Source organism: Gavia stellata, chromosome 12, assembly GCF_030936135.1.
Source record: "Gavia stellata isolate bGavSte3 chromosome 12, bGavSte3.hap2, whole genome shotgun sequence".
Lineage (NCBI taxonomy): Eukaryota > Metazoa > Chordata > Aves > Gaviiformes > Gaviidae > Gavia > Gavia stellata.
In genome coordinates this window covers 22352528-22367263 of record NC_082605.1, presented here as the reverse complement: position 1 = coordinate 22367263, position 14736 = coordinate 22352528, and the positions used below count along the sequence as shown (strand labels likewise).

Genomic DNA, 14736 nt, shown 5'->3' with positions numbered 1-14736 from the left:
TTTACCACCAACATCACACAGGGAAACAGTTGAAAAAATGTACCTGATATTATAAACAATTTTGACTTCATAGAAAAAGGCATAATGGATATAATGGTATTTATCAGGACATTTATACAGATTTCCTAACACATGTGCTGATTTTAGAGATACTTCTACCCATGTTTTTTTTCCATTGTAATTAGATTTATGTTCTCTGTTACTTCCAACAGTGTCCAACAGGAAATCAGTGTCTCTTATTTTTTTGTTACTTAGCCCTTATTCCTACTTCAATTCTATCCAATTCTTGCATTGCAGTTGTTAGACACACAGGATTTTGAAATGAAGTTGCACAAAGTTACTACTATATTCAATGGGTCTATAAGACTAATATAGTACATAATAAAATAAAACTTTCAGGAAATACTAAGCATTTTTTCTTTAAAGAAAAGGTATTAATTAGCATATTTATTTATGTAAAAGGTGCTAAATAGAAAATTAGCTTGTGTAGAACTTTATTCCTCTTGTAGTGGTTCTGTATTTCTGAATCAAAGAAAAACCTTGCAGTAGTCCTTGCTGTTCTTTTCCACTACTCAACAAAGGATATGATTAAAATTTCATACTGTGTTTGAATTATCTAAATTTGTTGGAACTTTAAATATATGGGCTCAATCCTTATCTGACAAAACTGGCATTAGCTCAGGTGAAATCAAAGGAAAGTGCTGAAGACTCCCCATTCCTTTCAAGTCATGGTGAAAATTTCCCAGGTTGTAATAGCAGCAGTGATAGTCTGATAACTTCTAATTGACCTAGATGGTTCAGGTTCCATCCCCAGATGTTGATCTTGACTTACTAGAGTAACTGGGGCTTTGCAAAATGACTGTATAGTGCAAAGAAAATAATGAACTGAATTAATGGATGGGTAGGAAAAAAGTGAAAGAGAAAATATGAATATCAAATACATGATGGGAGGGGACTGCATAGCTCTCCTGCCTAAGGAAGCCTGCTGTCTCTACTATTTGTGCGTGTGAGGAGTCCATGGTTTGCATACAAGAGTCAATGATTTTTGTAGGTCTCTGAGGAAGCTGCCTGTATAAATGGATATGAAGCAGATAGACAGATGAACGGGAATGACTTGAAATTCATGACATGAACCAGTAGATGTTCATGTTGAAAATAGGAAGAGCAAACGGGATGGGAAATGGGTGAGGATTTCTACTCATAGGAAGAGAAGTTACAATGTGAAAAGGAGATAAAGTATTTCTTTACTAGCACAATATTTGGAAACAAATTAACACACGAAGTACAAAAGTCAAGTTGATAACTAGTAGTGGTATTTTACAGAAGAAACTGTTGTGTCAACAATTAAAAGATATTGAAGAAAGTATTTGGTAGGACACAATTTTCTTTCATGCCTTGCATGAATTTCTTTTTTTTTTTTCATTTTCCTTTTCCCAGACCATTATTTTTCCCATTCTTTTCTGAAGAAAGCACACTGACATTTTTTTCCAGCTTTCCAGCTTTTCTTCTCTGGAAACTCAGGTTTCCAGATCCTTGGTGCAACAAGCTATGTCTTAAATGATGAGTCCATAGTTATTGGATAAGCAAAGAATCCTATGTACCAAGGTTTTAATAAGTCAGTCTACAGAGTATTGTAAGCTGGATGTCAGGGCTGTGCCTTGCTGTTTCTCTAAATAAATGCTATAAATATATACATGAAATGTCAGAATTAGAAATGAGCAAGGATGTTGATCTTTTGCCTTCCAAGCATTTACTGATGTACAGAAAGTTTTATGAAGTATAGATGAGCAGCATTTCCATTTTTCTATTTTTCACAGCTGTTCCATGGATTCAGAAGTAGTTTTGTATGTTTTAAAATACTTTGGGGACAATTTGCAATGATGTGCTTTCTTTTCCTGTGTTAATTTTCTTCACAGTAGACTAGTAAAAGTATTTTTCCTTCATTCCTCAAATTTACTATACCTATGTGTACTCTCGCTGTGAGTGCTCAACACATTTTGAGGTGTATGACGGTGTACTACTCATTAAAACACAGTTAAAAGATTTACTTTTAAAAGACAATACTTTTCCAAAGTTGACTTCACCTGTAGTATGGGAGTGGATATCCTTTAGCTGTACAGTTCAGTAGGATTTCTGGATTTGCTGAGCCCATGGAATAAGTGATATCATATGGCTCTTGGATAAAAATAGGACCATGAAGGGTTTCTTCCCCTGTGAAAGAAAAACAATAATTTAAAATTAGACATCTTTAGCGTGTCCTTACACATAAAAGTGTCCTTTGGTGTCCTTTGCTTTCGGTCAAAAGTTAAGGTCTGCTATTATATTCAGCAGAGAATCCACCTCCAGACATTTGGCTATTAAGGAGGAAATATTTCAAGCCTGATTGATAATAAAATTGCATATCCCAGGTGTTGGTGATTTATTTTGCAAGTGGCAGTGAAGACTAGCTTCTTTGCGTATTTCCTATGGAAGCTATATGGCCATCTATTAAATCTCCCTCATCTACCTCATACTTGTGCTTTAGATCGGGACTGGAAGCAGGAAAGGATGAAGTTGTGGCTTTCTGTGTTTGGCGCTTCTACCTCCCTACTCGCCTGGTGAAGTGGATGTGTCAGCCCCACGTCACCCTTTGAAAGATGGGCAGCTCATTGACTGCAGCCAAACTCTGGCAACACAGATGTTTTTCTATGGTCCATGAGGGTGCGTACCATGGGAGAGGGAGAGTGAGGGCCTCTAGCAGACCAGCAAATACCTTCTAGATCTGGAGATACATCGTGGTGGGGAGGTTGTCCCAGACTTTCCTTTCCTCTGCCATTTGGCCTCTCTTTCTGGTGGTGGGGTCCGGAAGGTCACATCACAGTCTAAGGGAATCAGTCATTTCCTTCTCCTCTAACCCTTCACATCCTTTGATACATTATTTTTGTATACTTTAGCTGGCCTGGCTTCAGAGTTTGGTTTGGGTTTTTTTGTTTTGGGTTTTTTTTCCCCTTGCTTGGGCCCTTTTAAAACAGAAGTAGCATTAAAGAAAGGTTGATTATTCATCATTTTTGCTAGAACCTGTATCCTCCCGGTGACCCACAGAGTCTAATTACAGCATGTAAACACAAGGGGACAACAGACATGAGACCCATTTGCTTCCTCAAAGTCTCAGAGGTTCCTGCAAGGAAAACTTTGATGGAGATGAAGTGATTTTTTCACAGCTGTAACCGAATAGTAGTGACAGAAGAAATAAATGATCCCAGATGCTTGAATAAAGCTTAGTGGCTGGACCCTCCTCCAGTCCTCAGATGTCTTACATGAGTCCAAGAAACCCAGAAAGTTTGCAGTACAGTTACACAGCTGGGAAGAAGAGGTATTAACCCAAAAAACTAATTGCTCTACAGTTATATTCTGGAAGCAACATAAATGTTGGCGATAATCATGTCTGATTTTATTCACCTATTTTATCTGCTTGTTGGTAACCAGAGAGAGAAGGTGCAACCTACTTCCCAAAGGCCACTGCTTCACCACACCTTGTGTCAGCACTTCAGTCCCCAGGTTGCCAAGTGCAATCCTCTTGCTCTACAGCTCTGTAACTCCTGGAGGATTTTCTCAGCTGCTACAAATAGGTCTTGCTCTACCGACACCAGCAGAGTCTCCTCCCGCAGCCCCGAAGACGATCACTGTCCAGATGCATTAACTCAGTGTGCACCCCCAGGCAGTTCCCCAAGCTTCACCCCAGCCAGGTCAGCTCCGGCCGCTGGCACCCTGTCAACCCAAGCGCCTTCTGCAGGGCCATAAGCAACTGCACAGAGGGCACGTCAAAAATCAGATCATCTGTATCTGCTACCAGCTGTATACACATTCATCTCCCTTTGCACTTTTCAACCACTTCAATCTATTTCCTCTAAATCTTAAAAAAGCTCGATGAGCATTGTTGTCAGCTTTCAACTCTTTGTGACACTTGCAGTTTTTCTAAGAGTCCTAATCGTGGCATTGTATGAATAATTTTTATCTGAAGTAATGAGAATATAATATTTACTTTTTAAAAATGTAATTGATTTTTAATCTTTATTTCATATCTGAAATATTTTTAACGACCCCATCTTTCTAGGAGTAAAATTGTTTTTTACTGGTGAATGTAGTCAGACTTTTCTACTTCAGTGGATCTAAAGCAAAGAACATCTAGAGGATGAACAAATGAAAATGTTTTATACTTAAGCGTTTTTGACCAGAAGGTTTTTTAAGGATGGCATCTGATATCACAATGTTTTCCACATATCTTAATTGAGATGCCCATTCCTATGTGTCTCTTAGCCCAATTTACACTGTATACCCTTTGGAAACTCAGAAAATCAGCCCAGCTGTGCGTGTGTTTTCATGAGCAGTGCCTGTGAGGAATAACCTTCAAGAGCATTGGAGTAAAATTCAAAGTAGCAGTCAAAAAAGATTGATTTGTTTTATACCACAATAGCTGTTTGGGTAGACACAGCTCATTTTAAGAATATCTCATGTTATAAAGGAGATAGCGTGGGCATACTAGAAAGAAAAAATACATCCTTTCAGTTTAGGATATAAAGTAAGTCAGGCTAGTAAAACCGCTGAGATGAGCTAGCGGTTTGAAGACAAAATATTAAACTTGCCTGAACTTTATATGTGATGTTGTAAGTGACATAACAGACCATAAAATGCAGTAAATCATATGAAGATATCAATTTCCATAACTTTTTCATTCTGTTAAACTTTGCAAACTATATGTGAACTTAGAGTAGACTCCAAATATTTCATGACTTATCCATAACTACTGGACACAGGTGAAAATCTCAGAAAATATGAAGCAAACCCAATGAAAGAGGCTGTCGCTCAACTACATTCAAGACATGATAGGGCCTTGCTGTTTGCTTTTGGTAGGGTTACTCAAATACATAAAGATAAGTGTACGTTTCAGCCCTTACCTCTGTCTAGAGCTTAAATTCATAATTTTTTTATTCTTTGTATTGTGGGTCTTCCAGGGGTCTTTAGTCATAGAGCAAGAGGCTGTAGGAAAAATAAATAACTCCTACCTTACAGTTCCAACTTTCTGATCAGAAAGATTACAATTCTCCCAATATTGACCTCAGACCCCAAATTACTTTTCCTTTATTTCATACTTTTAGATTCAAATGATTGTAAAGTAAACCAGAACTATTTCTATTTCTCATGGTAGCCTTTCTTGTTGCGCGGAGTAGGGGAGAAGACAATTTGTTCAGCAAACCACGCGGGGCAAGGCAGAGTGGCTCTCAGAAATGGTGGCTGGATATAGTTAAATAATCTTTGTTTCTTTTCCTGCTACTCTTCTTTTTTTAATCCCTTGACAAATTTTAAGACTTCTTTTTTCACTGTTTCTACAATTGATCCTTTGACTTGTCTTTTCTTTGGTAGGAATTTTATTCCCTTCTGGGTTAATTTACTTAGCCTGTTAGTCATTCTCGTTACCTTCCCAGAACTGCCAGTGAAAAGCTTTTCTAAAGCACCAAAATGATCTAGGGATCATTTTTCCATTTTTTAAATCAATGGTGGGCCTGAAATTAACAGTGGTGAGCTACCTGATATACATAAAAATCCCTGGTTTAGCTGGTAAAAATGTAAATATTTTGGTAAATCTGGAATTAAATTCCCATGATGAGTTCTAAATGGAATTTAAAGTAATTTGTCATTTGCAGACTTTCGAACGTTTTAGTTCTTGTATGCCCTTTCAGTGTCCTTAATACAGCAGACCCTTCTTGTGTCGAGTAAGGACACAAGAGTTTACATGTACCCCGACAGCTCCTTTACAGTAGACACGTTGCAGCCCCTATCACAAAAATATTGTCCATGAATTTGTAAAGGTGGCTTCATGCTATCAATTTGTTTTCTCTTTAATATCCTTTTCTTGCTGCCTGATCTGCAACAGAGAATAACACCAAATTTGTGAGAAATGATGTGCATTTTCAGAGCCAATGGTGTACTATGAGTCCATCTCTTATTTATAGAAAGGTCAGGCTGGTCATTTCTAATTTCCTGATGCATCCTTTTGTGTTTCATATAGAGAATGGCCATATATTTCTCCCCCATTCTCCAAATTCAATACCAGTCACCATGATTTCTCCAGAGATACACATGAGAAATGAATCTTTGTAGGACTGTTTACTTTTGTTAAGATTTAAATAATTCAGGTTTTTTAATCTATTGGAATATGAATATTTGATCAAATGTATCATTTTTATACATAAAACCTGTGTGCGCATCCTCAGCATGGTGCTTGAAAGCATATATAAACTCTTGTTATGAAATGTTTTATAAGAAGTTAAAACGTATTTCTTTATGATACCCAATCAGTTTGATCTCCATAAAGACCATAATTATGCTAGTCTGAATTCAAATCTAAAATATGGAAATGAATCAACATTCCTTTATTCATTATATGGTATTGTCTTCAGCCCATATAGAGATTAACACAGTGCCAATGGAAGAGGAAGCCTATTCTTTTCATAATTATGTATCAGCAGAGGATATCAAAGTGCTTTCCTCTCATTTATGGGCAATGGTTAGTTGTGTTGGGCTATGATATTTGTGTCAAATGTAGTCAAAGAGTTTTTGATTAGTTACAATAAATATTTAAATGCTTATGCACTGTCTCATCCAGACAAGGAGAATGAAACACAAATCTGGAGCCCACACTTAATTAAGTTAATTTCCGGCCAAATCCTGCTCCCTGTTCTTTCCTGTTGTCTGACTCTGGCTGGCTTCATATTTAGCTCCTTATGAGGTGTCTGCTCAACTGGAAATGCTAGGCAATACAGCCTGAGAGCAATTTAGGCTGGCCAAACCATACAGCCTGAGAGCAATTTAGGCTGGCCAAGACTCAGTCTGTAGCATATGTGTAGATAACTTAGTAGACCAATGTTGCAAACCAGCTGACTTTTTTTTAATCCCTTTCCTACCACAGATTTTCTTTTCTATTATGGAGTTGTAATTACTATTACTCAAAACTGATCAGTAATAACAGATAAATTCTGTTTGGTGAAACCAAAAGTGTCCGGGAAATATCATGCTCCGTTTGCAGAGAAAGACCACATAAGGCTTTAGGTTTGTCTGTGTTAGGCAGCTCCAAGTAGACAAACTCAAGAGAATTCATTGCTCAAGGACCAGAAATGTACAAGTTCTGTTGCTCTGAAAGCTCCAAAGTCTGCAGTATTTGCAGCTTCTGTGATTATTTCTCTTGCCACGATGTTTTGTGGAGCTGCTCAGAGATTAGGAGCCCTTTGTGCTATGGGCTGTAGAACAAGTAGCTAGAGGGTTTGCACTGAAGAACCCCAAATAAGTGATGCGCTGGGGCTCTTCTTTCCTGACTTGGACTCGTGCAGTAGGCATGGAGGTGTCGTGCTGCTGCCTAGTCAGGTACGTATGTAGCATATCGGTGTATCCTTACTGAAGACTGTAAGAATAAAGAAGCCAGAATAACGGTAAAACCTGCATTCTAAAAAGCTTCTAAATGCAAAACTGCTATAATTCACATAAGCAAACCAGATAAGGAGGAATTTATCCAGGCTATTAAGTTCCAGGAAGGCTGTAAATTCCAGGGGTAGTGAGTTTCTAATGAATCTTTCTTAATGTGCCTTAGATAGAGCCTCATATCTGATCCAAAACATTAATATGACTTTATGGGCCAAAGCTGACACCTGATTAAGAGGCTTCTTTTAAATCAGCTTGATAGTAAAACACCTGTCAGTTCTAGCAAAAAGGATGGGGCAGGTGAGTTAGAGACTTCCTCCTCGTAATGACAGCAGGGGTGGAAAAAATATGAAAAATCCAAATGACTTCAAAATCGATTTCATTTTCCTCACAGCTGAAGACATTGGTAAGTTTTAATTGGAAGAGGGGGGAATTTATAGGGCCCACAGATTTTTAAACGTGATGGAGCCTTTCCCTGCAAATAACGTCGGGGCTTTTGATTGGATCTTGTCAGAAGCAGAAGGGAGTGATTATTTTCCTCATCAAAAGCCTGGACCAGGTATCTCAAGGACTTTAAAAGAAGCATGATAGATGCAAACCGAGAGGTAATGGATGAGACACTGTTTGCTAACAGGAAAGCGTAAAGTAACACACATCAGTTCAAGGAACCAGATATTAACGCTGAAAGAGAAGATGGGAAAAGAAGCAGCAGAAAAGGGCCATGAAAGCATTCTGTAAAAAGAAAAACAACTTGTCAGTACTACAGGCAATGGGAGGCAGGCTTCCCTCCTCTCCCTCTCAACGACATTCAGTTCTCAATCAGAGTGAAGCAGGAGAGATACACAGAGAAAGGGAGATTAGAAGAGATGTTATAGGTTTGAGCAGGCAGAAGCAACCTAAAACCTGTAGGATTTTCCTAAAGGGCCTTCAACTTTCATGTGTTTTCTCCCTTCAGACATTGATGTACAGAGCTCCAGAGACACAGGGCTCCTTTCAAGTTTCAGCTTCTATTGAAAAAGTCAAATTGGGAGTAGTGGTGAAATTCCACATTGTCTTTGTTATCAGACACCAAAACCAGAAAGACACTTAGCTAACTCTGATGTAGGGAGAAAGGTAGGCATCGAGGAGGCACGCGGGGTGAAGTCCTGGCCCTACTGAAGTCAGAGAAACCCTCAGTAATGAATTGAAGTTGGCGCTCAAGCCCAGGTTTTATACACGAAGCTGTCTATAAAATGACAGTCAACAGTGCAAGGCATCCCTTTCATCTGGGACCCAGTAGGCTAGCGATAGCCCTTCCTCGCAGATTGGAAAAACAGTGGGCTAAGCAGTTGAAAGGAGGCATAGCTGTGAACCAGCGATTTCCCAGCAGCGGGGCTGGAGCTGTCACCACAAGCGCCCGCCTCGCTTTGTCCCCTCTTCCCGTGCGTGGTGCGTGGAGGTTGCCTGCGGCTCACCCAGAGAACCACGGTCTGGATTTGAGTTTGGAGACGTAACTTTCAAGACCGGAATAGTTAGGGCTCCTCCAGCCCTGGCAAATGGCACAGAAATGTTAAATATCTTCAGTGAGAACAATTCTGTGTCCCCTAAATTTTATTCCTTGAAAGATTATTCAAATATTCCAATATTTTTCCTAATATTTAAACATAACCTGTATGGTAGTGTAGGTAGGGTGGTCCGAGGCTAATGTGGCAAGCCACGCACTCAGGTTATATACTAACTGCACGTTTTCCTGAAGTACTTGGGTGTGAAAACAAACAACAAAAGTATAAAATATGACTTTAATTACTAATATAACCAGCTGTCAGGATTGCCAGAATCTAGCATATAAAATTAGGGTGTAATATATCACAGGTAATACTTAAGGAAGTATTACGCAAAACCAACCATATTCTTGAATTATGAGCCTTTTTCAATTAAACATATGTATTGACAAAAGATTTTGTCAAAATCTGATAATTCGAACATTTTTTAACACTTCTATTAAGATAACCAATATTGCTTCAGCACTTTGAGCTAACTTTCTGTGAATATTATTGGGTATCAGTGAATTTATTACCCCTCTGCATTTTGGTCTAACAGATAACACACATTCTAATTCCAAAATAATTAATGATAGATCTCTAAATGCCAAAATGTGATGTTTCACATAATATCGTACTGAGTATAGCAATCAAACTCTTACTTCAGATTTACATGATACTAACTGCATTCAATACAAACCCAAAATACTCCCTAAAGATTCCAGTCCAGAAATTCCAGCTACAGTGAAGGAAAATTGCTCATAATTGATGGATTCTGGATAGCAGGCAATGGAGCTTCACTAATTTACACTTTTGGCTACAGATGAACACAGATTTATAGACAATTCATTGCGGAGATACATGTAAAGGTATGATAGCCTGAATAGGTATAGGGGTTATAAATACACCACTGTGAGAACTGTATTAATAATGTACTATTTTATTAAAAAATAAAAAAATGTGTGAGTAGCAATGCTAGAATTACTAACTGCGCATGACTTCATTGGCTTTCTGGAAAGATTTTCTGAAGACTTTTGTGCTGTTGTGCAAGATGTAGACAAGATAAAGGAAGCCTTTTCATTTGTGCAGGTGATTTGTTTTATGTCATGAACTTGGTCGTGTCCTTCAGATACAGAACTATTGTGGAACAGACATCTAATTACAGAGAGAAATATCCACAATGAAGTTAGAGGGATGTGTCTTTATGATGTATAGTAATCCTGACGTGTACTCTTCTCAATGAAATTTCATTAGTTTTTGTGTTACTAGGCAAGATGAATAAATAATAATGAACCTTTTCCAATCTACTGCACAAGCATTTTGTTCACTGTAATTTCAGTTATAAGTGAGACCTAGATTCGATGACAGATACTGTTTGCTGCATTGTACTGTTGTAATATTCATTTGGCACTGTTGCCAAACTGACTGAAGGCTTAATTCAATAATTTACAATACAGGAAAAGATAACAGCTATATCATTTAATATCCTGCCAGTTAAATAAATCAAGCACTTTGTTTCTCTGTAACTTTTTTGTGCAAAATATAACTGTGCTTTACTGTCTTAGGAGGCTGGTGATTAATTAAGCTCAGATAATTTTTGCCAATGCTAGTGTTGATCAGCTCTGGGCTTTTGTGTGATGACTCCAAAACTCCATTGCAACTACTGATAGATGCTCTGTAGAAAGGAGGAGAGAGTGAACCGCTAACTTGAATAAGTGTATAACAACTTGGCAGGCTACGGTTCTGCTTTTACTCAAAATGGACAAAACAAAAGGAGATTTATGACAATTTCTTCCAGCCTTTAAGCTCCATTTCAGACCCATTTCAGTCTTTTCATTAAGCACCTTACTTTGCAGCCCTACGTTCCCATCCAGTGACTCTGGAGACAGAGGGAGACAAAAGGGAATTGTCCCATTGCCTCATTTGTTTGCTTTAGTACATTCAAACTATTTGCAAACTAGCCTTTTTCAACATTTTCATGTTTTTCATCCTTTCTCATTTCATGGCACCCCTCTTCCTGCCCCATGGCAGAAAGACTTGGGGGATCTGTTGGAAAAATACTGATCAAATACAACTGAATTTACTAGGACACTTTTTTTTTTTTTTTTATTTCCCCGATGTGACTGTAATTTCAGTATAGAAAATATGCAGCAGCCTGATGAATGTTAAGTTTGGCTAACATTTTTACAGCTGGTAGCAGATACAGTTTCATGCTCCACCAATTTTTTTCTTTCTCTATGTAGAGACTATGAGCCAAAATGCTTTGAAGTCAGTGAAAGCCTTTCATAAACTTCAATGGGCATTGGATCAACTCCTACTGAACAAAGTATAAGCAACTGAGACTCCATTTTTTTCTTAGTCTTCTCTGTGTGTGAAACATTGTACTGTGTAATATATATTTAACCTATACTTATGCATGTATATAAATGTATAGTATATACGCATCCTTACAAGCAAATACACACATAAACACACACACTGCAGGGAAAGAGAGAAGAGATCTGCTAAGAACGTCTCTTTGCTCTTCTATTTATATTGACTGGTAATAAATGATAATTGGTGTACTAAATACTTTGGTGTTTGAAAACTGTACCAAGTCAGTGTGCAATAGCTACTGGATACTGATGACGGCTGCGTTATTTTCAGGCAGATACTTAGCAGCAAAAATCCAGCCACACTGGAATGAAAAAGAAATGATGAAAAAGGCTAGTTTGCAAACAGTTTGAATATACTAAAGCAAACAACGATTCCTCTTTTGTTTCCAGAGGGCACACTTTGTAATTCCCATTTACGTTCAATAGGAAACATGTTGTAATGTGAATCAGTATTTTGGGTTTTGCAGTATTATGAGTCCCAGACCTTGTAGAAAGCTAGATACAATCACCATTACAGGGGACTGAAATTACAGGTGGATGTTTAAGCTCTGTGTACATGTTATTTAAATTTTGCTTATTTACTTTGAATAACTGCAATGAAACGGCTGCTTCATAGATGCTTGCTTTTCCCACTAGGGCTTAAATAACAGGCATGAATAAAGCTAGTCAGGAACTAGCTGTAAGAACTTGACATCAGAAATTATTTTGAATGTAGATAGGTTTATATTCTGGAATAATGCTTAGAAATAATAGAGATCATGACGATAATAAAAGAAAACCATGTGGAGAGAATTTATTTTTGTAGTCCAAATTACTACCATGGCAAAAATCCTTAGGACACAGGAAGATCTGATAAAGAAATTTCAGGCTGCCACCTACTTCTTGCTTTCAGATGATTGATAACTTGGGAATAGAATCTTGGAAAATAAATCATCTTAAGCAATTAAGGTAATGTCAAACCAGGCAGATTAAAAGGGTCTTTATTTTCTTACATATAATTGAAGAGGAATGCAAGAGATATTTATAACATTTTAAATCCAAGGTAGATCCTGATTTGAGTTAGATTAATCAAGCAGGATATTATCGAAATATTGATCGTATTGACTGACTGATTTACATATGCTTGTCATCACAGTATTGACACTCATTTAGTAGATCGAAACTAAATTTGGAACTTATAAAATAAACTTAAACAAAAAAATGGTCTTTCTTGACCAAAAATCAGGTACGGTCTATTGCAAAATTGACTATCGGCCAGTGAAGAAACTCAAGGGTCAAGCAGAAGTCTCGGTTGGCTTTCCCTCTTAGCCCTTTGTATTGCCATGCAAATAGAGAACTGCTGCCCGATGTGCGGAGTACAGCACACTTCTCTGCTTCCAGGGGATTTTGCTTAATTGTGTCTGCTCTCCTGACCAGAAAAATCATCCCAGTTCAGCTCTGCTTTGGGCGTTGCGTGTAGTATAAAGTAGAGGAATGTGCAATATAGTATTCGAGCTATACGCCGTGTCTGCTCTTACGGTCTTCTTTAGGTGTCTGCTTTTGGCTGACTGTCATGTAATCAGTTGGATGCACCTTTATTTTAAGTCAGTATGGTTGTTTAGATGAGATGTACTTTCTTGTGTAGCATCACCTGCAGATCTGCCTCATCCTTAGAATATTTATGTTTAATTATTTTTTTGGCATGCTGGCAAAAATATTCACAACTATCATAAGCAGCAGAAGGGAAACAGTGATTTAAGCAGTCTGTATCTCAGAAAAATCTGGTTGGGATTTCATGGAACATAGCTTTACCATTAGATACCTGCTGCCTTTCAGAAACCTGCTGAACACCAGTGAGGTGCAATAGCTCCCCATGAAAGGCCATCATAATCCTCTATTGTGGAAAATATTAGGCAACCAAAATATAATTAGTATTGTATATTTTGTTATTTCAGTGTCAAGCACTGAAAGCTCCCAGGCACTTTTAAAATAAATAGAATAAACGGAGATAAATGAAACTGAACTCTGTTAAATATCATCAACTAAGATCTGTTTTATTACTGGCAATTAAACAGTGAAAGTCAAAACACAAGCTATCATTATCACTCATTGATTAAAAACCAGTTAGAACATTGCATTTCGAACTAACCTACCGCTTTGCTCGTTATGCATTTCAGCATGAGCAACAGCACAATATTTCAGAAATAATTAGGAACACAGCATAAGCGATCAATGCTAATGTTCTTGAATAAAATTGCCAAAGCAAATGATTATAGATCAGCCAAAAGACACTATTTGAAGCCATCATCTTTTGTGACTATTTAATATCTTCATGATGATCTTTTTCTGAGCAAACACAAATGAAGTTGAAGTCTTTTCAGTAATGGCATTCTAAAATTTAGCAGAAGCCACAAACTTAACTTTATAAATGCTTATTTTTTGGAAAATAACTGCTAGCAGTTGAGTTGTTCAGGCAATTTTTGTCTCTAGTCTCTGTTTTAAAGGAGCTATATCAACATTTCTCATGTACAGCAAGCTGGGAATGTCTCACTGTCAAATTACTGTTCTTTTCCATTCAAGTAAAAAATGAACTTTATCTGATCTAGTCTCAAAAAAAATGACAGCATAAATAGCAAAACAAAACCCAACTGAAAGGAGAAAAAAAAAAATGCAGGCTGATAGGGCTGCGCTGAAATTCTACTTTGGAGCAGAGGTGGAAAGGGAAGGGTTCAGCAGGGAGGGCTAACCCGACCACTGCAGGGCTTGGAGCCGGGTCTGCGTGAAGTGGAAATGCTGCTGGCCATGTCAGCAGGCTGAAAAACCTGGGGAAAATTGGAAGAGTGGAGACTTATCACTATACCCTTAAGGCAGTCCCTTTCCCCTTCCGATGTCGATGTTTGGCATCATTTCAACGCTATATTTTTATGAACAACAGTAATCCAAAATATAGTTTTCTTCAGGCGTCCCTGTTAATTCTTCCTGAGGCGCTCACTCAGAGAAGAGCCTGCAGAGCGTGGGATGGTATGGCACTTGGGGAGTTTTTGTATGATTTGTTCTCTTGTGTCTCTTGTGCACATGTTTCCAGAGGGAAACCAGAACCAGAAATGCTTTTCATAAGCAGATACAAAAAATCCCACATCTCTGGTACCTGCTCGATGGCCAGTGCCAGTTAAGCTGGCTGGCATCTCATTACCCTCTTAGATGCTTCCTTTTAACTCTACCTTCATTATTTGTCATAATCTGGCAATTTTAAGAAACAGGAATTAATTATCAATAAAAAAAAATATTCTTCTGTTTTCATCCAGATCTTAAAAGCTGTAATTTCAAATAAAGTCTTTTTCTATGTTATCATCAAAATTATTCTGCAAAACAATTTTTCCAGCTGGGATTTACACTGATCCCTCTGTGCT

The 14736-nt window shown here is 37.8% G+C and overlaps 1 protein-coding gene across 1 annotated transcript in view; it reads right to left on the bottom strand.

Moving 5' to 3' along the window:
- CNTN6 (contactin 6) overlaps positions 1–14736 on the bottom strand; it is a 116327-nt gene that overhangs the window by 87521 nt on the left and 14070 nt on the right. Inside the window, exon 2 of the mRNA XM_009817442.2 lies at positions 2085–2211. Coding sequence (XP_009815744.2) covers positions 2085–2211 — 127 coding nt within the window. The remainder of the gene's footprint in view (positions 1–2084; positions 2212–14736) is intronic.